Raw genomic sequence first — 24,033 nt, forward strand, 5'->3', positions numbered from 1 at the left:
AAATTACAGCTATCAAATTGTGGAACTAAATTTTTAGTTTCCTTCTTTTGTGTTGAGGTTAACTAAAGCATTCAGGTTTCCAGTGAATATTCTAACATGTTAGAAAATCAAGTTAGTGTTTGGTTCAGCCACTCTTCAAATTGAACTCTCACCACTTCGGTAAGACATTTATTGTGTCACTTCATTGTTTTCTCCTTTGTTGATAAAGTATATGAATAGTCATTGCTTTTGTGAATTTTGCTTCATTATTACTGTTAAGGAAACACTTTCCCAAATGGGACATTTGCCAAATTGTGATTTCTTTCTGTTAATATAGTATTCAAAATTGTAAATTATTGTTTTAATGTTTTCCTAATGGGTGTCTCTACTGAATGACCTCTCTAATACAGCATTCTGATTAGCTTTCTAAGGCTGTTCACTTTCAAAAAGTTGAATTGGCATCATGTACTTTTGGTCTGGTATGTGAAAGAATGCTTTTAAATAATATAAGCTGTTGACATGTTTTAAAAAGATACATTTACTGTTTATTGGTAAGTGAATATGGCTTCAAAACGGAAACAGGGGAAAACGAACACTGAAAAAATTGGAGTTAACTTGGTTTTCCCTCTAACCAGATGTTTCAGCTGTCAAAAATTTGCTGATCTCAGTGTTTGTTAAAGAAAAAAAAAAAGAAGTCTAGGATGAAAAGTGCTGTAGTTCAGTAATATGCACTGAAGGAAATCTCAGTCAGTGGTTTGGGCATGTTTTGAAGCAAAATTTTCCTTTTATTGCTATTATATAATAATAATAGTAGTGGTAGTTTGAAGAGTACTTATTGTGCTCTAAATTCTATTAAGTGCTTGTCATACCTTATTGATCATTATAGTACCTCCTATTGTGTAGAAAAATTTTATTTTTTGCTTTATAGTGGACTATTTTTCTTTAGGAAGAATAATTTACTTTTGTAGCATTTATTAGAAATAACACTTGCCTATATATCCTCTTACAGTGGAGAAGAAGCCAGACTTTTGTACTTGAAGGTCTTATTAGGGATTTGTTTTCTAGTTGAATATACAGTGTCTGTTAGAACTTTTGTTCTGATTTTCTGTGTTTGATATTGCTTGTGGGATGACACTGGTTTAACTTATTCTGACCTTATTTTCCACCATGCTTATATATGTATTTTTTTCTTTTTTATTATGGTACAGTTTACATATATATAGTAACATAAAATTTGAGGTATAGAGCTGAATGACTTTTCGCATACACATTCATACATGTAACCGCCATCTAGATCAAGATACAGAACATTTCATTACTTTAGAAAGTTCCTTGTGCTTTCCCCGCTTCCAATCCAATAGCTTTTTTCCCCTGAAGTAATGATCTTTCTGAATTCTGTCAGCATAATTTAGTTTTGCCTGTTCTTGGATTTTATATATAGTATGTACTCTTGTATCTGGCTTTTTCATTCAACATAATGTTCTTGAGCTTAATCTATGTTGTGACTATATCAGCAGTTCATTATTTTTTATTGCTGTTTTATTTTTAGTAATATTCCATTGTATGAACACACTACAAAATATTTATGTTTTCTCTGTGGTTTGGTTTATTGGATTCTCCATATTTCTGTTCCTACTTCCTAACTTTTCTGTACTCTTTTCCTTCTTCTACCTATCTCTTTAATTGTCCCCCATCACTTTCGAAATAAAATGTAGTAAACCCTATAACACGGCATGCAGTTATCTCACTGTAGCTATGCCAGAATGCTGAGGATTATATGAATAAACTAAGTATGATGTTTCATATTCCTAGTTCTAGTCCTAGGTGCTTGTTGTCACTTTCCCTCAACCCCGTGCCTCCCCAATTGCCAGAGCCCTCTCTGCTAGTTGTCAGCTGATCTTCTGAAATAGCCTATCTGAAGCATCTGTCTGATCCTTTAAGCCAGGCCTGGGCATAGTTTGTCTTCTTTATTAGACTATGAGTTTGAAGGTAGATACCATCCATGTCTCATTTATCTTAGTAGCACAGTGCTGGGAATACTGTGTGCATTCGGTAAATGTTTTGTTAAACATAGATCAATGAAAAGTGTTCTTTTCTCCCAGGCAAATAGAGATTCAGAATGCTAGCCGGAATGGGATGGGGGCATTGGCACTTCAGTTGCTGTTGGGCCATAGGAAGGAGCCACTGAGGACAATCCAGAGACAGCATTATAGACATTTTAGAAAGAGAAATAAATTATTTCCCAAGTCTTCTTTCAATGGCTAGTAAAATATTCTTAGTTCAGTCCTAAAGTAAGACTGTCATTGTTGATTTTGATTAGTATTTCCAAGTGGAGGTATTAATCCATGTTGCAGAAATTTGAAGTGTTTGCTATGAAGAGTGTTTTCTTTGTGGGTTTGTACTAGTTATTTCTTTAAAGATTTTGAAAGGTTAGACTAATACAAGTAGAAGATTGGGAACACTAGTCACACATGTAAGAAGTGAAGAAAACTTTTCCTCATTTCTCTGAAGGTAAAAAACTGTTAGGATGGAGGAAGAAATTGTAGAATCATAGCCTGGAACTGTGGTAACATTTTCGATTCCCACAACTGAGGAAGCCTGCTATTTGTTGAAAGGTATTTAAATTTTTTTTATTGTAGATATGTAATATAACATATATGAACAATATGCTTTTTTTGTTTTGTTTTTGAGACGGAGTTTCGCTGTTGTTGCCCAGGTGGGAATGGAGTGGTGCAATCTCAGCTCACTGCAACCTCTGCCTCCTGGGTTCAAGCAATTCTTCTGCCTCAGCTTCCCAAGTAGCTGGGATTACAGGCATGTGATACCACACCCAGCTAAATTTGTGTTTTTAAGTAGAGATGGGGTTTCACCATGTTCGTCAGGCTAGTCTCAAACTCCTGACCTCCGGTGATCCACCCTCCTTGGCCTCCCAATGTTCTGGGATTACAGGTGTGAGCCACTGCACCCAGCCTAAACAATATACTTTCTTAAGAAATAACACACTTCTTAAATTTTAAAGCATTTTGACTAGTGGGTTTTTTTTTTGTTTTTTTTTTTGTTTTTTTTCCTGTGTTTGAAATTTGGCTAGTTGGTTGACTATAGTAATCATCTGTAGATTTTTATGCCTGAAGCTTGATTGCCCTCTAGCAAGTCCAAAGCAAGAAAAGGTTCTTCCCCACTGGGATCAATTTGTTGCTTTTCCTTTCTGTAGCTTCTGCCATAATGCTTGAACACATAGTTGGACATTGACCTTTTCTCATGCTGTTCCTTCTGTCTTCCCACAAGGATTTTCTTAGACATAGATTCTTACCGTATATAGACCTTGGTTCTTTTTTTTTTTTTTTCTTTTTAATCCTGGATGTGAACTGTGTTTAGTCCTATTGTTGGTTAGGGTTGAGCAGCCAGAGAAATTTAACCTTGAGATTGCCTAACTTACATGTCTCCACAAATATTTTAGACTAATTTTTCTTCTCAGAGGCTGCTAGCTGTACCTCAGTTGCAGAGTCTTCCTCTTCATTTTGTGCTTCAGTATTTAACATAGGCAGCTGCTGCTAAGACTGCAGAATCCTCGAATCCAAGAATTTGAAATTCTTTATGGATATTTGTCTTAAATTAATTTGTCTAGTTTCTAACTTCTCTGTACTTCATTTTCTTTAGTAGCACTGTAGATGTGCTGCCCTTTGTTGTAGCATGAGAAAGAAAACTTTTAAATTAATACAGTTCTTTGTTCTTCATTCTAGATGAGATTATACAACATACATTGACCCTTTCCAGCTGTATTGCCAAGTAACAGTTAGTATTTAGTATTTCACTTTTTTTTTTTTTTTTTTTTAAGACAAAGTTTTGCTCTTGTCGCCCAGGCTGGAGTACAATGGCGCAATTTCGGCTCCCTGCAGCCTTGTCTCCTGAGTTCATGCGATTCTCCTGCCTCAGCCTCCTGAGTAGCTGGGACTACAGGTGCATGCCACCACACCTGGCTAATTTCAGTATTTTTAGTAGAGATGGGGTTTCACTGTGTTGACCACGCTGGTCTCTAACTCCTGACCTCAGGCGATCCACTGGCCTCAGCCTCCCAAAGTGCTGGGATGATAGGCGTTAGCCACTGCACCCAGCCACATTTAGTATTTTCAAAATGTAAATTTTTTATAAAAGTCACATGTGACTTTATGAGCAAATAGTACAGCAGTGTTTAAAGTAAAAAGTAAAACTCTTACCTCCCACCCAGCACTGTACTCCCCATAAGTTACCAAAAATAGCTGGTATGTATTCTGCATCTTTCTCTTTCTGCTTATCAATATATTTTGGACATTTTTCTATATATGTACCACATTTATTATAACTGTTACCTTATTAATATTTAGGTAAATCTCAGGATTTTTTGCCTGTATATAAGTATTGCTGCAATAAATATTTTTGATTATATCAATGGGAGTGTGTGAGAGTGTCAGGATAATTTGTAGCAGTAGATTGCTGGGTCAAGGATATGTGCCCTTTAACTTCTGATATAATAAAACTGCAATGAGGTTGTACCACTTAATATTCTTATTGCTAGTTTATGAGAATATCTTTTCCCACATTCTGCTAAATATTTGTTTTATCCTGCTAGTTTAATTGGCAGAAAGTAGTATTTATTTTACTGTGCATTTTTTAAATTGTGAGAGTGCTCAAAGGTTTGAAATATCACCTTCATTACAACTTAAATTCTATTGGAGAATATATGTGAAGATTTTTATTTTTTGCTGTTAAGTCCATCAGTTCCATCAATTAACATACCTTTGTGTTTTAGGTGTTACAGTCAAAGTTAATATTGAATAATCAGATTATTTGCCTTTTTTTTCCCTTCATACTATTTTTTTTAAGATAAATATTTCCTTATGGCAAATTTCTTTATAGTTTGCTACAAACTAACATCAGCATAGCCTGTAAATAAAAAGAAAATAAAAGTCATTACTAAATATTAGGTTCATTAAGTCTAGATTAATAGCAGTCTGCTTAAAATCTATTGTCTTTTACAACTCAAGCATTAGAATACTTTGCTTCTTTGTGGTTATTTTTTACTATTCTTATTATGTATGATAAGCTACAGTTATTAGTCTTAATTCCAGCTTTAATATGAGTGAACTCCTTTTTTTTGAATTATTTAATTCTAGAAAACTTAAATACTTAAATTTACAACTGTAAAAAAAGCTGAGAAAATCCTTAGTGTTACTATGATAGATTTCTCTGAGTCATTTTTACAAATTGGCATCTTTTGGTATTTTTAAAATAGTATTTTCTAGTGTGATGCCTTTATTCCTAGATATGTTTATAGTACTATGCCATATTATATAAGGGATTTGAGCATCTGTGGATTTTGGTATCTGGGGGGTTGTCCTGGAACCAATCCCCTTCAGATGTGAAGGGTCAACTGTATATCTGTCTCTCTTGATCTACATCTCTTAAAACTCACCCTTGGTTTCACTGTGCTGTTAAATTTGTTTAAAGGGAGGCTACATTGTTCTTTTTTGAAGTTGAGCTGTCAGTAGTTTTTCCAAAGAAAGTTTCAGCCATGCTTGGGTTTAGTATAAAAGTTTCTTTCCAAATCTGAAATGTTTTTAAACCTAGCAAAGACTAAGTGGCCAATATCATTCCAATGTGTGAACAGGAAACCATAAAACTGCTCCTTCAGACCAAAGAATTTTGCCATGGCTATACTTTAGCCTTCTATGATTGGTCTAAACTGTAAATAAAAGTGCTAAATAAAACAAGGCAATCAGTAAGCCTTTACTGAAATCTAATATTCTAGGCACTGTGCTATATGTTAGGGATGCATAATTAGTCATTAGAATTCCCAGTATCATTCGACTAATTATAGTACAAATGATGAACACAATACTGCCAAGTCTGAGTAGTACAGTGTAGTAGTAGGCCTGAGGAGGACGTTTTTAAGGAAGAAGTCAGGAAAGGCTTCATAGAGCAAGATATCATTTAGAGTTGAGAAAAAGAATAGAATTTTCACCTTGGGAAAATATGGGCAGATGGGGCATGAACTAAAGCTCTTATTTTAGTTTCTAGACATTATTTCGTAAAAACAGTTTCATTTAACTGAATGTCCATATTGCCAGAGTTACTGAGTTTCTTAAATGTACTGAAGTGTACAGTTTACCACAGCTTAGGAATTTATTATTTGAACTGTTTCCTTGTGCTATTTTTTTCAAACTGTGGAAACAAGTTTAATTTTTTGAATCTACCAAGAAATAAATGATACTGTGAAAACTTTCATCCTCATTATTTTGATTATTATAATATTACACTTAAGTGTAAGAGATTCAGAAATAATAAATGACTGGCTTGAGGTTAGGTAGGTAATTGCAGAGGCAGAATTGGAACCTAAGTCTTCTGATGTCTGATTTACTATTCTTTTGAGATGACCATTAAAGTAGATATTTGAGACCAGGCGGGGTGGCTCACACCTGTAATCCCAGCACTTTGGGAGGCTGAGGCAGGTGAATCGCCTGAGGTCAGGAGTTCAAGACCAGCCTGGCCAACATGGTGAAATCTCGTCTCTACTAAAAATATAAAAATTAACTGGGTGTGATGGCAGGCGCCTGTAATCCCAGCTGCTTGGGAGGCTGAGGCAGGAGAATCAATCACTTGAACCTGGGAGACAGAGGTTGCAGTGAGCCGAGATCGCGCCATTGCACTCCAGCCTGGGAGACAGAATGAGACTCTGTCTCAAAAAAAAAAAAAAAAGTAGATATTTGAAACTTTTACGGTCTTCTAACTAGGCTGAAGCCTGTGGGCTCAGTAAATTTTTGTTTAATATTTTATTGATTCATCTGATGTTTTATGAATTGGTGATTGTAATTAAGTTGGTTTTAGATCACACTTTACTAGTCTGAGGAGAAAAGATGACTAAATAAGTAATTATAATCAAGTATCATTAGTATTGTGATAGTCTCTGTTCCTGGAAGGCAAGGGCCGTGTCTGTTTTATTTATTAAGATATATATTCAGTACTTTAATATAGCTAATACTTTACTCATAGTAGACATTTAATAAATATATATTTAATGACTGGATGGAAATATGGCAAGGCCTCCCAGAAGTGACACTTAAACTGAAACTTGGAGGAACTGTTTGGTGATTAATGTAGATAAAAAATATGGGGAAGGCCTGTTAGCAGAAGAAATAGCATGTACAAAGGATGAGAGGTAACAGAAAGGGAAGATTGCTGGAACTGAAAGAAATGTAAGTTTTGAATGTAGAGCTCACCGTGGGGTGTGGATGTGGGGAGTGGCTAGTGTCAAGAGATGAGATGAGAGAGTAAGGCTGGGCCATTTTATTGAGGCTTTTATAAACCATTGAAGGAGTTTAAATGCGAGGAAATGATTTTATTCTGTTTTAGCAAACGAACCTAATTAAAATGGGGAGAACAGATCACAGGGAAAGCTAGATTGGATTCAGGATGACTAGTTAGTATGGAGAGCATGCTAGCCTGACTTGAGAGTGGTAGAAGTGGGGATAGAAAGATGTGGTTGGATTTGAGGGAGACTTAGACGACAAAAGAGACCAGCTTTGGTGGTTAATTGTAATGGAGGTGGGAGTGGGAGAATAAGGAAGGAGTTAAGGATGACTCATGTTTCTAGCTGGGCAGTAGTGCTGTATTATTCACAGATAGGTACTGTGAAGAAGAACATTTGGAGAGAACAAGAGCTACATTTTAGATGTATTAAGCTTTAAGTAGCTCAGGACTTGTGATTAGAAATGTCAGGTGGCAGTTAGATATGAGACCTGTAACTTGAGATGTGAGAATCGTCAGCATGAAATCTTAATGTCTCTCAAATTCTTTTTTTTTTTTTTGAGACAAGTCTTGCTGTATCCTCTAGGCTGGAGTGCAGTGGTGTGATCTTGGCTCACTGCAACCTTCGCCTCCCGGGTTCAAACGATGCTCATGCCTCAGCCTGGGGTTACCGGCGCCTGCCACTATGCCCAGCTAATTTTTGTATTTTTAGTAGAGATGGAGTTTCACCATGTTGGCCAGGCTGGTCTCGAACTCCTGACCTCAGGTGATCTACCCGCCTCAGCCTCCCAAAGTGCTAGGATTACAGGCGTGAGCTCGCCTGACTCATTTTTTAATTCTAATATCTTTCTGCAAGATATTACAAAGCGTGTTTATACATTAAATATTCTATTGACCTAAAGATTGCTCCATGTAGACTTATGAGCTGCTGTTTTTATTAGAGATTCTGGCCTCTGCTTATTGTTAATTGAACAAGATTTAATACCATTAATGAATAATTATGCTACTGATGGCAAAAGTCTTACCAAAAATATTGAATGGCTAAGGGTGTATTGAATGTATTAAATCTTAGATTTATATTAGTGTGTCTAAGTAGCTGAATATAAATACTAATATTTGATAATGCAAATATTTTCCACCCTGAATAGCAAAGTTTAGGTTAAAGTGATCCTGTGGTCTTTAGATTAATCATGATTCAACAAACTATTAGAATAAAAGTTACACACAACAGTATGATCTTGCCTACCTTGTTCACCATTATATACTCACTGTCTAGAGCAGTTCTTGGCACAGAGGTCCTCAATATTTGTTGAGTAATCAATCAATATTGACATACAATGCTTTAATAGCTAATACAATTTTATTTTTGGTCAGGTTGCAGCAATGGCAGACTGACTTTTTTAGTTCTTAAAAAGAGTCTTATCCCCAACTTAAGGAATTATATTTTTATTTGAGCAATATTTTCCCCCTTAAATTACCCTTTATTCATATTTATGCCACCTTCTTTCTATATACTTCGCTTCCAGCAAATGGACACATTTCTGTTTCTAATCAGAACATTTTTACTGACATTTATGAAACAAGTCTTCTAGTAAAAACAGTTTGGACATTTCACTTGTGTATTCTGACATCACCATGTCTAATGGTGATTCGTCACCTTTGCTTTCAAAACCTATTCTTGCTAATGGGATGACCATTTTCTCGTCATGGAGCTCAAAATCTCTCCAAATATTTGTAGTGCTTACCTTCTGTTATAAAGATTTGGTCAGTTATTAAGTCTTTTTGCTGTTACTTCGGCGATATAACATGTATTTATCTTTTTCTTTCTATTCCCATTGCTATTGTTGTTTGCCCATCTTTTACACTCATCTTGGATCATGTGTCTGTGTTCATTTCATTTGGATAAGACCATTTGATTCAACTCTTTAGGAAGTTACCTTAATTATATTACTTGTTCAAAGACATTAACTACTCCTTAAGAATAAATTTTAATTCTTAGGTATTATATCTAGGAGGTTCCAAATTTATGTTCTAATCAACAGTTTTATCTCCTGCTATTCTTTAGTAAGCATTTTGCTGCAGCCTGATTATCATTGTTATATGAAAAAACCCTCACTTTCATCTTTACTCATACCTTCTTTGCCAGTCTCATCCTCAGTTTATCTCTACCCTTGAAATCTAACTCATCCAAGAAAGCTTAGCTCAAATCCTGCCTCTGCCTTGAGGGGTTGACGTAGTCCCTGGTATATGGGATGTAGTTCTGGTATATTTCCTCACCCATCCCTAGATTCATGGTGGAGATCTCTCTAACCAAGACAGATTAACAAGAGAAGTGCATACAAATTTATTTAATAAAAATTTTGCATGACATGAGAGACTTCAGATATGAATACTTGGCAAAACAACAGAAAGCTGTATTACTATGGACAGTTATGCAGGAGAATGATTAGAGGACAAAAGGGTATGATCTAATGGTGATAAACTGGGGTGGAGTTAGCAAAGCCTGTTTGTTCAGATTCTTCTTGGCATCTCTATGTGACACATCTATAGGGACACCTATCCCATAAGAGTTTTAGGAGAGAAGGGAGAGAAAAAGTCAAAGAATGACTTTCCTAGATTTTATGGCCTACTTCAGGGGAGAAAAGAAGGAGAAAGAGAGACCTTCCTGCTTCTGCTGTTTTCTCAAATGCCAAGGTGCCATATTTTGGGGGTAGCATTTCCTACATCTCATTACTGGGAAGTCACTTTCTCTTGATATTTATGATTGTAAACTGAGCTACCTATTAATTGAATGACTTTAAAGTATGATAAGATAATGAAGTGCTAAATATTGACATCTCCTGCAACACCCTGTATAGTTGACAGACTCCTCTATTTTTTAAACTGGTAAAAACAAAAACCGTGGTTACCTTATATATATATATATATTTTTAACAGACATTTATATGTTTACTCTTTCTATGCTTATCAGATATTTTTTGTCTGATGGATTAAAAATCAAAACCATGATAAATGCAGACTTATTTAACCTTTATATAGTGCTTACTACCTGCCAGACGCTGTTATAAGTACTTTTTAAATATTAACTCAATCCACATTTTACAGATAACAAAACTAAAATATGAGTTTAGCAATGGAAGAGCTAGGATTTGAATGGAGTAGTCTAGCTTGAGAGTCTTTGCTATTAAAGCCTTATGTTATACTCCTCAACAGAGTGGTAAAATAATTTAGTAAATATTAAAATAATTCAGTGAAATAACGTAAGAAATACTACGCAGGAAAATACATAATTACATGTATACTCTTATTTATACTCTCACCCATTTTTTTCCTGCCCCTCATGTTATTCTGGAGCAAATCCAGAGATATTTGTTATTTATTGATGTCTACCTCATCCCCATTGGTAATTTTTTTCCAGTTTTTTATTATGGTAAACTATAAGTAACATGAAATTTGCCATTTTAACCATTTTTAAGTGTACAGTTCAGTGTTACTGTATACATTTATGATGTGCACTCATCACCACCATCCATCTTCATAATTTCTTGTCTTGTAAAACTGAAACTCTATACCCATTAAACAACAATTCCTCCATTTCTCCTGCTCCTGAGGTCCTGGAAGTCACCATTTTTCTGTCTCTTTGAATTTGACTACTCTAAGTGTCTCATAAGCAGAATCATATAGTGTTTGTCTTTTTGTGACTGGCTTATTTCACAAGTGTGTTGTTTTCAGAGTTCATCCATGTTACAGTGTTTTGCAGAATTTCCTCCCATTTTAAGTCTGCATAATATTGCATTGTATGTATGTAACACATGTTGTTTATGGTGGACACCTGTGTTGCTTCCACCATTTAGCTATTGTGAATAATGTTGCAGTGAACATGGGTGTACAAATATCTCTTCAAGACCTTGCTTTCAGTTTTCAGGGATATATAGCTAGAAGTGGAATTGCTGGATCATATGGTAATTCTATTTTTAGTTTTTTGAGGAGCCACCATAGTTTTCTGTAGTGGCTGCACCATTTGACATTCCCACCAACAGTGCACAAATGTTCCTATTTCTCTACATCCTTGCCAACACTTGATATTTTGTTTTTGTTTTTTGATAGTGGCTATTATGTGTTATGATGGTTTTGATTTGTATTTGCCTAATAATTAGTGATGTTGAGCATCTTTTCATATGCTTATTGGCCATATGTTTGTCCTTGGAGAAATGTCTATTCAAGTCTTTTGCCCATTTTTTAATCATGTTGTTTTTCTGTTGAGTTGTAGTTCTGTATATGTTCTAGATACTACTCCCTTGTTAGATATATGATTTGCAGAGATATTTTCTCCCATTCCATTGGTTCTGTTTACTCCGTATATCTTTTGTGGCACACAAATTTTTACATTTTCACAGAGTTCAATTAGTCTTTTTTGTTTGTTTGTTTGTTTAGACAGAGTCTCATTGTGTCGCCCACGCTGGAGTGCGGTGGTATAATGACTTGGTTCACTGCAACCTCTGCCTCTGGATTCAGGTGATTGTCATGCCTCAGCCTCCTGTGTAGCTGGGACTACAGCACTTATTTGCATGTTTCATTGTTTTCCAGCCTTTACGCTGTATGCTTAAAATGCAAATGGAATAATATAAGAATATAAGAATAATGAGAAGTAATACTTGGAAATGTTCTGAGAAATGATGAAAAAAGGGCCTGGTTTCTATCTGATTGAAAAGAGATGAGACTTGGGAGAGCAGTCAGACTCCCTCTGTCCTTCCCACCTCTTCTCATCCCCTCCCCTAAGTGCTCTGGCTAGGAATTCTAGTACAATGTATGTAGAAGTGGGCTTTTCTTGCCCTGGCGTGGTGGCTCACACCTGTAATCCCAGCACTTTGGGAATCCGAGGTGGATGGATCATGAGATCAGGAGTTCGAGACCAGCGTAGTCAACGTGGTGAAACCCCATCTCTACCAAAAATACAAAAATTAGCTGGATGCGGTTGTATGCACCTGTAATCCCAGCTACTCAGGAGGCTGAGGCAGGAGAATCGCTTGAACCCTGTGGCGGAGGTTGCAGTGAGCCGAGATCAGGCCATTGCACTTCAACCTGGGTGACATAGTGAGACTCTTACCCCCCATCAAAAAGAAAGAAAGAAAGAAAGAAATGGGCTTTTTGTGTATTGCTTTTATTATATTGAAGTAGTTTCCTTCTATTCGTAGTTTGTTGGATCTGGTTATTAACGAAAGGATATTGAATTTTGTTTTTTTTTTTTTTTTTTTGCATCAATTGCGATGGTCATGGGTTTTGTCCATTGTTTTGTTAATGTGCTGTGTTACATTGATTTTTTTTTTTTTATGTTGAACTATCCTTGGATTCCAGAAATAAATCTCACTTGGTTATGGTGTATAATCCTTTCAATATGCTGTTGAATTTTGTTTGCTAGTATTTTGTTTGAGGTTCTCAATCTCTTTTCTTTCTGGATAAATGAAGGCATACAGATAATTTTCATAATAAAGCCATACTACAGTGTATATTTATAGTTCAATGGAATGTAAGTAATGTTTTTTTTTGTTTTTTTTTTTTTTTTGAGATGGAGTCTTGCTTAGTTGCTAGGCTGGAGTGCAGTGGCGTGGTCTCTGCTCACTGTAAACTCTGCCTCCCGGGTTCAAGTGAGTCTCCTGCCTCAGCCTCCTGAGTAGCTGGGACTACAGACACGTGTCACCACGCCCAGCTAATTTTTGTATTTTTAGTAGAGATAGGATTTCACCATGTTGGCCAGGATGGACTAGATCTCTTGACCTTGTAATCTGCCCGCCTCAGCCATGTATTTTTTTAATAGATAATCACTTATATACCCTGGTATTTGGTTGTATATGCTTCACACTAATTACAACACATGATAATCATATGATATCTGAACGCTAGACCATTGTTTTCAATTATGGCTGCACATCACAATGCCAAAGGAGATATTCACACACACACTATTGCCAGAGTCATTTAGATTGGAATTTTTCCGAAGGGGACTGAACATCAGTAGTTTTAAAAAAGTCTTCAAGTACAGAAATATTTAAAAATTCCCTACATTGTTTTGGCTACACATCCAAGTTGTATGGGGTGCTTTAAAAAGTCTATAGGCCTTGGTGAAGTGGAATCAAATTCCAGGGGAGGAGTTGCACAATCTGTCATTTTTAAAAGTTTCCCAAGTTTATCTGAAGCACAGCTAGGTTCTTAATACTGGTCTAGAATTTTCTCAGTCACAAGAAAGGTTAATTAGCAATTTATTTTGATTAAGGTAATTTGCAAGGGCCCTAAATACAGATTTTCTATTGTATGGGCCGAAAGGAGAGCCATATGTTTTATATTGTCAATTATATAGGAGCTAAGTTGTTTACTTAAGGAAATTGACGTAGGTGCTTATCTTCATATTAATCTAATTGCTGTATGGGGTTGCAATAATATGAATAGGCAGGACCACCAATTATTTTCTTAGGCAAACTTGTTCTTATGTCTAAACTGGTATTCTGCTCACAACTCAGCATTTAGCATAAAGCATGTTCGAGGTGACCTTAGTTTTGTGTTTTCAGAAGACAGAAATATTCATGTGTATCACAGTAGAACTTAAATGCAGTGTGATTTAAAACATCTCATTTGTTCTGCCAAATTGAACATATTAGTCTGCTAGGGCTGCCATAGGAAACTACAGTAGACCTACCTAATCCGTGGGGGATACATTCCAGTACCTCCAGTGGATGCTGAAACCTCAGTACAGAATTCTATATGCGCTGTTTTTTTCCTACATATACATATCTGTGATAAAGTTTACTTTATAAATTAGACACAATGAGAGATTTAAAACAATAATAATAGAACAGTTAAGTAAGGTTTACTTAGCACAAGTACTACAATACCTAGACAGTTGATTCGATAACTAAGGTGGCTAATAGATAGGGAGCATCTACAGCATGGATCCACAGGACAGAGGGATGGTTCATACATAACCTGGGTGGGATAGAGCAGGACGTTGTGAGATTACATCACACTACACAGAACTGTGTGCAGTTTAAAAGGGTTGAATTGTTTATTTTTGGAATTTTTGATTTAATATTTTCAGACCATAGTTGACTGGGTAATTGAAACCTCAGAAAGTGAAACTGCAGATAAGGGGTGACTATTGTACCATAGACTGGGTAGCCTAAACAATAGAAATTTATTTTCTCACATTTCTGGAGGCTAGAAGTCCAGGATCAAGATGTTAACAGGCTTGGCTTCTTAACTGAGGCCTCTCTCCTTGGCTTGCAGATGACTGTCTTCTTGGTGTGTCCTTACATGGCCTTTTCTCAGTGCATGCCCATCTTTGGTGTCTTCTTATAAGGACCCCAGTTAGATTGGATTAGGGCCTATCCTAACGGCTTCATTTTAACTTAGTACTAGGGCTTCAACATATGAATTTTGGGGGGAACACAATTCAATCTGTAATATTGCATTTAAAGTGTTCTCCTTTATAGGTAATGAATTAATGAGTGGAATTATTTTGAATTATTGGGTGCTGCTTACTGAAGAAAATTTGCCAAAAATGATGACTTTGTTTTTGTAATGAATATTTAACCATACTTTCAGAATGTAATAAGATGTGGTGCATTGAGTCAGATGTGTGACTTTGGTTTGCTGTGGCAAGTAAATAGGATAAATGCATCTAGATGTGCATATATGCTTTCAAGATATACTGATAAATGTATCTATCTATCAGTATATCTATTTATCTCTATATAGTGAAAGGTATTCTTAAAGTATTTAGGAAATGAATCATAAATCTGAAAGGGAGTTACAGTATACCTTATTTTATGTCATTATGCAAAGTTATTTTAAAAATTTATTCAACCCACTTTAAATATTATTGTGATATTTAAGGAAACTCTAAAAATTTGTACTGTCTGTTAAAATGACACAGTTTAATCTGGAGATAGTCATTGTTTAGGCACTAGAAAGCTAATGATACAACAATAAATGTGACAGATTTAAATTATTTTCTCAATTCAGAGAAATAGTAGAGGTATTAGAACCATTGTAAAAAGTCTGTTTATCACACATCATATTAAAATGAGAGGCTCCCCCCCAAAACCGAACTGTATTAGAATGCTTATATACAGTTTGAAAGGAAATTAGCTAGTTAATAAATTTTTAATTTGGGGGCAAAAAGTTGCCTATGCAATACTGTATTTTGATATTACCCTATTGTAAATTATATCTCATATGCAGCCTTTTAAGTTTTCAGTGCATATCAGTACATTTACATACACAGGGAATTTTTAAAAATTTCCTGCAATTTCCTGCAAAATAACTGATGATGAGGCGTGTGAATTAGTTATATCACTAATTGAGATAAGGTGTACAATGACAATTGCTATTACTTTTCATGCACTTTTAAATTGATTGCATGGTCGAATATTAAAATAAGCTTGGATTTTTTTTTTTTTTTTGAGACGGAGTCTCACTCTGTCACCCAGGCTGGAGTGCAGTGACGAGATCTCGGCTCACGGCAATCTCCACCTCCCAGATTCAAGCAGTTCTCCTGCCTCAGCTTCCTGAGTAGTTGGGATTACAGGCATGTGCCATCACGCCTGGCTAATTTTTTTTTTTGTATTTTTTTTTTTAGTAGAGACGGGGTTTCACCATATTGGCCAAGCTGGTCACGAACTCCTGATCTTGTGCTCCACCTGCCTCGACCTCCCAAAGTGCTGGAATTACAGGCGTGAGCCATCGCTCGTGGCCATAAGCTTGGTTCTTTTTGTGCACTCACTGGTGGCTAGGGGCAGCCTACCCAGAAATATGCAATGTGTCTGATGAAACCAGTTGAAGTTAATAAAAGGAAACTTTGTTGTGTTTAATTCCTATAATTGACTGATTTCAGGGCCTTTTTCATTTGTAGTCAGCCTGTGTTGGCTGTGTTTCTTCATTAGGTTGACTACTACCTTTTAGTTGTTCAAAACAGCATAAGCAATAGAAGACATGGTTCCCATTCTCTCGCAATCACAGGGAAGGTTTTTGCTTTTGTATTTTGGAACTTAGGTCCATTAGGAGAGAGATATCAATACTCATCAACTGAATATTTGAAAGAGTTCTGAAAAGAACAGTTCTGTAAGAGCATATGTCAAAGGAGCTTGACACAGAGTGGGTTGAGGAGAGCTTCACAGAGTAAGTGACCTTAAGAGCTGTGATCTGAAGGGAGATTATCAGTTAAGGTTAACTAGATTTGTGTGATGGAGGGCTGAGGATTCCAGACCAAGGGAACTACATGTATAGAGGCCGTATGGTGAAGAGGAACATGTTTGGGGAATTTGAGAGAAGGCCAGTACTTTGGATCACTGAGAACTGATGGGAGGAGAGTCTGAGACTACAGTGGAGAGATAGGCAGGGCCCAGCAAAGCCATTTCAACTGTGTACAAGATTTGGGATTATATCCTGAGAGAAGGGAAAATATGTGTTTTACAGAGAAGTGGAAAGATGACTCTGCCTTTGGTGTAGAAAATGATTAGAAAAGGGAACACTAGATTCTACTTAGAAGTCAGACATGCATTAACTTTAAGAAACTTTCTGCTTATGATAATGAACAAAAAAGTAGTCACAAATTGTGTTCCACACTCTAGGCACTATTTTGGATGTCAAGGGTACGTCAGTGAGCAAAATGTCTCTGTTCTCAAGAAGCTTACTTTATAGTGCAGAGAAAAAACAAATGATCAAATAATAATGTATCAGGTGTTAGTACTATAAAGAAAAGTATCAGCAGAGAGGGGCATAGAGAGTTACTAGGAGTGCTCTTCCAGTAACTTTATTTTGGATGTTATATGAAGAACCAGGAAGGAGATGGACACAAATGTGAAAGAACTGATCCGTATGTATATTTGGAGGAAGAACTTCAGGCGGAGAATATTAAGTGCAAAATAACCGGAGCATAGTCGAGACATAAAGGCCAATATGAGTACATTGAGAAAGAGAGTTGGGGCTGGGCGCGGTGGCTCATGCCTGTAAACCAGACACTTTGGGAGGTCGAGGTGGGTGAATCACCTGAGGTCAGGGGTTTGAGACCAGCCTGGCCAGCATGATGAAACCCCATCTCTGCTAAAAATACAAAAAATTAGCTGGGCGTGGTGGCTGGTGCCTGTAATCCCAGATACTTGGGAGGCTGAAGCAGGAGAATCGCTTGAACTCAGGAGGTGAAGGTTTCAGTGAGCCGAGATCATGCCATTGGATTCCAGCCTAGGCAACAAGAGTGAAACTCCATCTCAAAAAAAAAAAAAAAAAAAAAAAAAGAGAGAAAGAGAGTTGGTGGGAGATGGGGTCTAGGACAAAGTGCATTGGATATGAACTATAAGACTCATTACTTATATCAAAATTTAGTCCTTTTTTGCTGATAACATTTTATGTAATTAAAATAGTATTCTGTTATTTTACACCTTTTAGGAACTATTTTTTGTCCTCCTCTTAAATAAGAAAAATAAAAATTTCAGAAAAGAAGATTAGTGTTGAGGGGTGAATTATATCCCCCTCCAAATTCTTATGTTGAAATCCTATCTCCCTCTACCTCAGAGTAACCTTACTTGGAGATAGGGTCTTTATAGAGGTAATCAGGTTGAATGAGGTCATTAGGGTGGGCTTATCCAAGTATCACTGATGTCCTTATAAAAAGGAGAAATTTGGATACTGAGACACTAATAGAAGGAAGACGATGTGAAGAGACCTAGGAAAAAGTGGCTCTCTGCAGGCCAAGGAGAAATCGGAAACAGATCTTTCCTCACAGCTGTGAGAAGGAACCAACCCTACTGATACTTTTGTCTTGGACTTCCAGTTCCCAGATATTTGAGCCAATAAATTTTTGTTGTTTAAGCCACCAGTTGCAGGACTTTGTTAAAAGGCGATTCTAGGTTTTTCTTTTATCCTAGCAAATTAATACAGATATTAACTAAAGACTAAAATTTACTCTCCTCACTCCTTCCCCATACTTAACAAGGGTAACAGATTGTTATGAAACCTTCCAGGTCTTTTATTGTGTTTGTGTGTATGTGTGTGTGTTTCATTAATTTGTAAAGCAACTTATATCTTCTAAGGGAATGTGGGGAATTTAAAAACAACAAGCAACAAAAAGTAAATGCTACAGCATTATATTATAGTTCCTTGCCTTCCAAGAAAATTTTTAACTCTAAACCTGACTCTGTCACAAGATAATATACACTACTCTTTTCCAAAAAAAAGACCTCTTTTATTTTTAAAGTTTCATGCTAAGATACTTCACAATCTTATTTAAATTTGTTAAAAGGTTGATTTTTCCATTCCAGTATAATATTCCAGTATAGCTTTTTTTGTTGCTTCAGTGTGGTATTTTGGAAAAAGAATTTGTTACCACTTGGTGGCACTATGTGGCTTAAAAATGAATCACATTGTATGCAGTTAACTATACTGTTCTACGTAAATGATTAAATTCAGAGGGAAACTGTTTGATACAGAGCAACTTAATATAGTAAATGTATGATTCTTTTGTAAATAAAATAACTGGTATTGTAGAGTTTTATTAAAATGTCATGGAATATAAAAATATAAACCAAGGCTTAGTTTGGTGGGTAGGGAAGTATATAAATTTTTGATAGAAACCTCCTTTAGGTCAGGTGTCATTTATCATTCTGTCTTAATCCTCTTCTTTGTCTAGATGTGAGAAAATAGATTTTTAATATTAGAAACAAACATCTTCAACTTTAATAGTAATTAATGTTTTCCAAGGTATATATTTTATTTTCTCTTATATAAACTTAAGAAAATGAAATTTTTTCAAATGATTAAGATAAGTAAAACTTAAAGGAAAACAGAAAAATTAAATATATTGAATGATGTCTTCCTGCAGCATATTGAAAAATCAAACAGTCCTTTTAAAGATCCTGTATGTTTCATTTAATTAGACAAAGGATCTTGAAATATAAGAGGAAAGTTACTTTGTTCCAGACATAATTTTTGCTCCCTAGCAATTGACATCTAATACCATAATTGTTAAGGTATTTGTGTAATATATTGTTTTCTAGGTCACATGTACAGCATATAAAAGATGATGCTCTGTGTCTTTTTAAAAATTTAAATACAATACATACAGGAAATGCATGAAGTGTAGGGTACAGCTCAGTGAGTCATCACAAAGTAAACACTCCATGACCACCACAGATCGAGAAATAGAATACTGCCAGCAACCCAGAAACCCCATTTCTTTTCTTAGTCGCTATCCCTGTTTTTTCTTTCCCAGATTAACCACTTGCCTGACTTCAAAGAAAATAACTTTTTTTTACTTGTTTTTGAACTTTTACAGAAATAGAATTATACAGAAGTATTTTTTTGTCTATTTTGTTCAACGTTATATTTGAGAATTGGGAATTTTGTCAGATATAGCTATGGTTCACTTATATAATTTTATCACAATTTGTCATATTACTGTAGGACATTTGGGCTGAATAATGCTGCTGTGAACATTCTTGCATGTTTCTGGGTGCATATGTGCAACATTTATATTAGGTGTATACCAAGACTAGAATCTGGGTCATTGGTTTGACCAGTGTGTATATATTCAGATTTAGAAGATGACACAAGAATTGTTTTCAAAATGGTTGTATCAATCACATCAAGTAAATGAGGATTCCTGTTGCTCTGTATCCTCACTAACACTTAGTATTAATATCCTCTAATTTTAGTCTTCTGAAAGATGCATTTCCCTGATCCAAATGGAGTTGAGTACCCTTTCATAAATGTACTGGTTGTTTCGGTATCCTTTTTTGCAAAGTCTCTTCTCTCCTCACCACCTTAACAAAATTACTGTTGAGCTTTCTGTTTCTATCTTACTGGTTTATAGGAATTATATAGTTTATGCATACAGCCCTGTTTTTCCTATTGGAGTTTCTGTACTTTTCCTTTCGCTTTTAGGAGTTTTTATATGCTCTAAATACAGACTCTTTGTTAGTTACATTTAAAATATATATATATATATATTCCACTTTGGCTTGACTTACACCTTCTTAATATTATCTGTTGATGAAAGGAAGGTCTTAATTTTAGTATAGTCCATTTTATCATTGTTTGCTCTTATAGTTAATGTCCCATTTAAGAAGTCTTTCCTTGCTCCAAGGACATGAAGATACTCTCTTATGCTCTGAAACTATGCTTCTCAACTAGAGGCAGTTCCCTCCTCTCTAACCACATATCTCCCACCATCTGGGTGAGACATTTGGCAGTGTGAATACATGTTTAGTTTTAATAACTGAGTGAGTGGAGTACTCTGGTCATCTAGTGAGTTGGGCTAGTGGTGCTGCTAAATATCCTACAATGTACAGAATGTTAAGCATCCTACAATGCACAAAACAAACATCTAGCCAGGGTATCACTAGTGGTGAGGTTAAGAAACGTTATCCTAGGATCTTTATTATTTTGCTTTCTACCATCTACCTAGAACTTATTATTATTATTTTGTATATTGTTTATTACGTATTTAGATCTGCCTTCTATCTAGAACTGATTTTTATATAATGTGTGAGGCATAGAATCACCTTTTCTTATGTGTGAATGTACGTTTTATATGACATCATTTATTAAAAAGATCACTTCCCTACTGCTCTGTGGTATCACCTTTGGCATAAATAAAGTGACCATATGCATGTGGGTCTGTTTATGGACTCTGTTTTTTTTCCCCTGTTGGTCTACTTTTGTCTATCCAAAGCACCAACACTATGGTCTTTTAATTACATGGCATTATAATAAGTCTTTATCTCCACTAAGGCGGGTCCTCCTACCTTGTTGTTCTTGTTTCATTGCTTTCCATAAATTTTTAGTCATAGCAGTTTTATAAAATTGAATCTATACATTGAGAGAGTAAACATCTTTATGATATTAGGTCTTATAGTTCACGAGTGGCAAATTATCCATTTATTTAGCTCAGTGAGACTGTAATTCTTTGTTCTCAGGATCTCTTTGAACTTTTTAAAATAACTTTTATTTATATGATTATATCAGGTTATTTGTTGCTTATATCAAGGTTGTTTCTCAGCCTTGGCACAATTGACATTTTGGGCCAGATAATTTTCTGTTCAGTGGACTGTCTGTGGATGGATACTATCTGTGCATCATAAGATTTTTACCTAGTCTCTAGTCACTAGATGCCAGTAGTACTCACCCAGTGTGGCAGTCAAAAAGTCTAGACATTTCCAAGTGTATTGATCATAGTTGAGAACAATTTTTACTGCTTTTGAAATTAAATTTAAATGTTTATAAGTTTATTTTAATATAATAATATTCCATTACATGTTAACATGAGTAACACCATTTTGAGAAAAATACACATTCCAGAACAAAATTTAGTGAGAAGAGTACCATTGTTTTACATGTTTTAAAAATATCTTTAATGTCTCAATAGAAGACAGTTGGGTTCTTATACTTGCTTCAGTTCAGATATTGTACATTATATAGCCTCTGGAAAACTCCATTGTACACTTGTGAAAGAATGGCAGTGAAAAGGCAAATAAGGTTTTAGTATTATTATGAAAATAGTTTTGTTTATTGAAGATCTTCTAATAAGGTCTTAGGGACGCCCCCTGGGCCCCCAACTCACACTTTTCAGATCTCCTGTCCTAGAGATCACAGTATGCACCCTTGACCTAACTTAATCAAACTGTTAATAAATTAAGTAAATTAGATTAGATTGATAATTTGTTAATTTGTTTTATCTTTCCAGACAATGCAAGAAACTGAAAACATTTTAATCCTATTCATTTCCTTCCATACTGTACCCCTTACTCAACTTATTTGCTACTATACTCTTGTGATTTTAAACTCCGTATATATTTTAGCCAGCATGAAACCTCATCATCATTTGCTGTGTAGCATATTTACCACTTGTATCACTTTTTATTCTTTCCTCCATCTTCAGTTCTTCATCTGTGATTTTCTATTTCTGAAGATCACTTTCTATTGTACCCTTTAGTGTAGGTCTGTAGTGAGAAATTCTCTTTGTTTTTGTTGTCTGGTCATGTTCTGTATTCCACCCTCACTTTTGGGTGATTATTTTTTAGGATTCTGAGTTGGCAGTTACTTTCTTTTAACGAGGATGTTACTCCTTTGTTTTCTCTGCCTTCTGTTGTTTCTATTGAGAAATTGTTAGTCTTGTCAATGTCCTCCATCCAAAAAGACTAGCAGGAACACCCGTAGTTGAACACATTTTTTACTTGTTGCAATGAAGGAGACCACACACTAAAGGGAGCTTTGGGGTGTCTTACTAAGAGGATATTAGAGGGAACCTATTAGAAGATTTGGGCTTTGGTTGAGTAGTTTGAAGAGAAGGTCTAAGGAAGTGAAAGTTTGTCCTAGATTGGGTGTTGTCAGGACATGGGATATTTTAAGATTGGCTATCTTTTTTAAACGGAGGTAAAATTCACATTACATACGATTAACCATTTTTAGTGTACAATTCTTTGGTGTTTAGTGAACAGTAGTCCCTCCTTATCCATAGAGTGTACATTTCAAGACTGCCAGAGGATGCCTGAAACTGCAGGTAGTACCAAACCTTATTGCCGTCAGTCAGACACGTTTCTGTTCATGTCTTTCACCCATACATTTAATGACTTTTCTGTTTTACCTAAGTTCTTAAAATGCACCATGTTCGTAACTTTTGCAGTTTGAGGTGTGACAGGAAAACTTGCACAAATTTATTTTCCCTTCTTTGCAGTTTAGCGAATAGAAGATTTGTTCTTACTGTAGATCTTAGCAACCTTATCATTTTTTTTTTCTCTTCTTATTGAGAACTTTCACCTTTTTATGTAAAGGAAACGGTTTACAGCTTCTCTTGGACATATCTGAATTGCCAGAATCACTACTTTTGTACTTTGGGACCATTATTAAGTGAAATAAAGGTTCTTGAACAAAAGTACTGCAATATCATGACAGTCAATCTGATAATCAAGATGATTACTAAGTGACTGATGGGTGGAGAACATACACACTCGACAAAGGGATGATTTGTATCCCTCAGAGTGGGATGGTGCAAGATGTCATCAAGCTCCATAGACTAGCAATTTAAAACCTGTAACTTGCTTCTTTCTGAATTTTCCATTTAATATTTTTGGACTGTGGTTGACCACAGGTAACTGAAACTGTGAAAAGTAAAACTGTAGATAAGGAGGGACTACTGTATTTACACTGTTGTGCAACCACTAGTTTCTAAAGTGTTTTATCACCCCATTAAAAACACTGTGTATTCATTACATAATCACTTTCTATTTGCCCCCTTCCATCACCTGGTAAAGTAACCTTAACTTTCTGTCTCTATATATTTGCCTGTTCTGGATATTTCATATGAAAGAAACCATAGAAAGTGTGACTTTTTGTGTCTGGCTTCTTTTACTTGGCATAATGTTTTCAAGGTTCGTACAAGTTGTAGCATGTGCTTCATTTCTTTATATGGCTAAATAATATTCCATTGTATGGATATACTGCAATTTACATATTATTCCTTAATGAATATTTGAGTTATTTTTACTATTTGGCTTTTATGAATACAGTGCTATCAACATATACATACAAGTTTTTCTGTGGACATGAGTTTACATTTCTCCTGGATGTATATCTAGGCATTGAATAGCTGGATCATATGGTAATCTATCTCAACTCTTTTAGGAACTGCCAAACTTACTATCCATAGCGGATTCACTGTTCCCACCAGCAGTGTATGAGGGTCTCTGTTTCTCTACATCAATGTCAGTAATTGTTAGTTTTCATTTT

The 24,033-nt window shown here is 35.5% G+C and overlaps 1 protein-coding gene across 26 annotated transcripts in view; it reads left to right on the forward strand.

The window, feature by feature from the left end:
• LOC105482837 (zinc finger protein 644) overlaps positions 1 to 24,033 on the forward strand; it is a 100,298-nt gene that overhangs the window by 34,073 nt on the left and 42,192 nt on the right. For 9 of the 26 annotated variants that reach the window (XM_071081100.1, XM_071081142.1, XM_071081158.1 and 6 more), the window contains one exon: positions 11,695 to 11,775. The exons of 16 other annotated variants lie outside the window; for them this stretch is intronic. In XM_071081100.1, coding sequence (XP_070937201.1) covers positions 11,695 to 11,775 — 81 coding nt within the window. Of the gene's footprint in view, positions 1 to 2,490; positions 2,595 to 11,694; positions 11,776 to 24,033 lie in introns of those variants that run through there. One more of the 26 variants, XM_071081633.1, reaches the window with a different exon arrangement.

The sequence above is a fragment of the Macaca nemestrina genome, chromosome 1 (genome assembly GCF_043159975.1).
Source record: "Macaca nemestrina isolate mMacNem1 chromosome 1, mMacNem.hap1, whole genome shotgun sequence".
NCBI classification, from domain to species: Eukaryota; Metazoa; Chordata; class Mammalia; order Primates; family Cercopithecidae; genus Macaca; species Macaca nemestrina.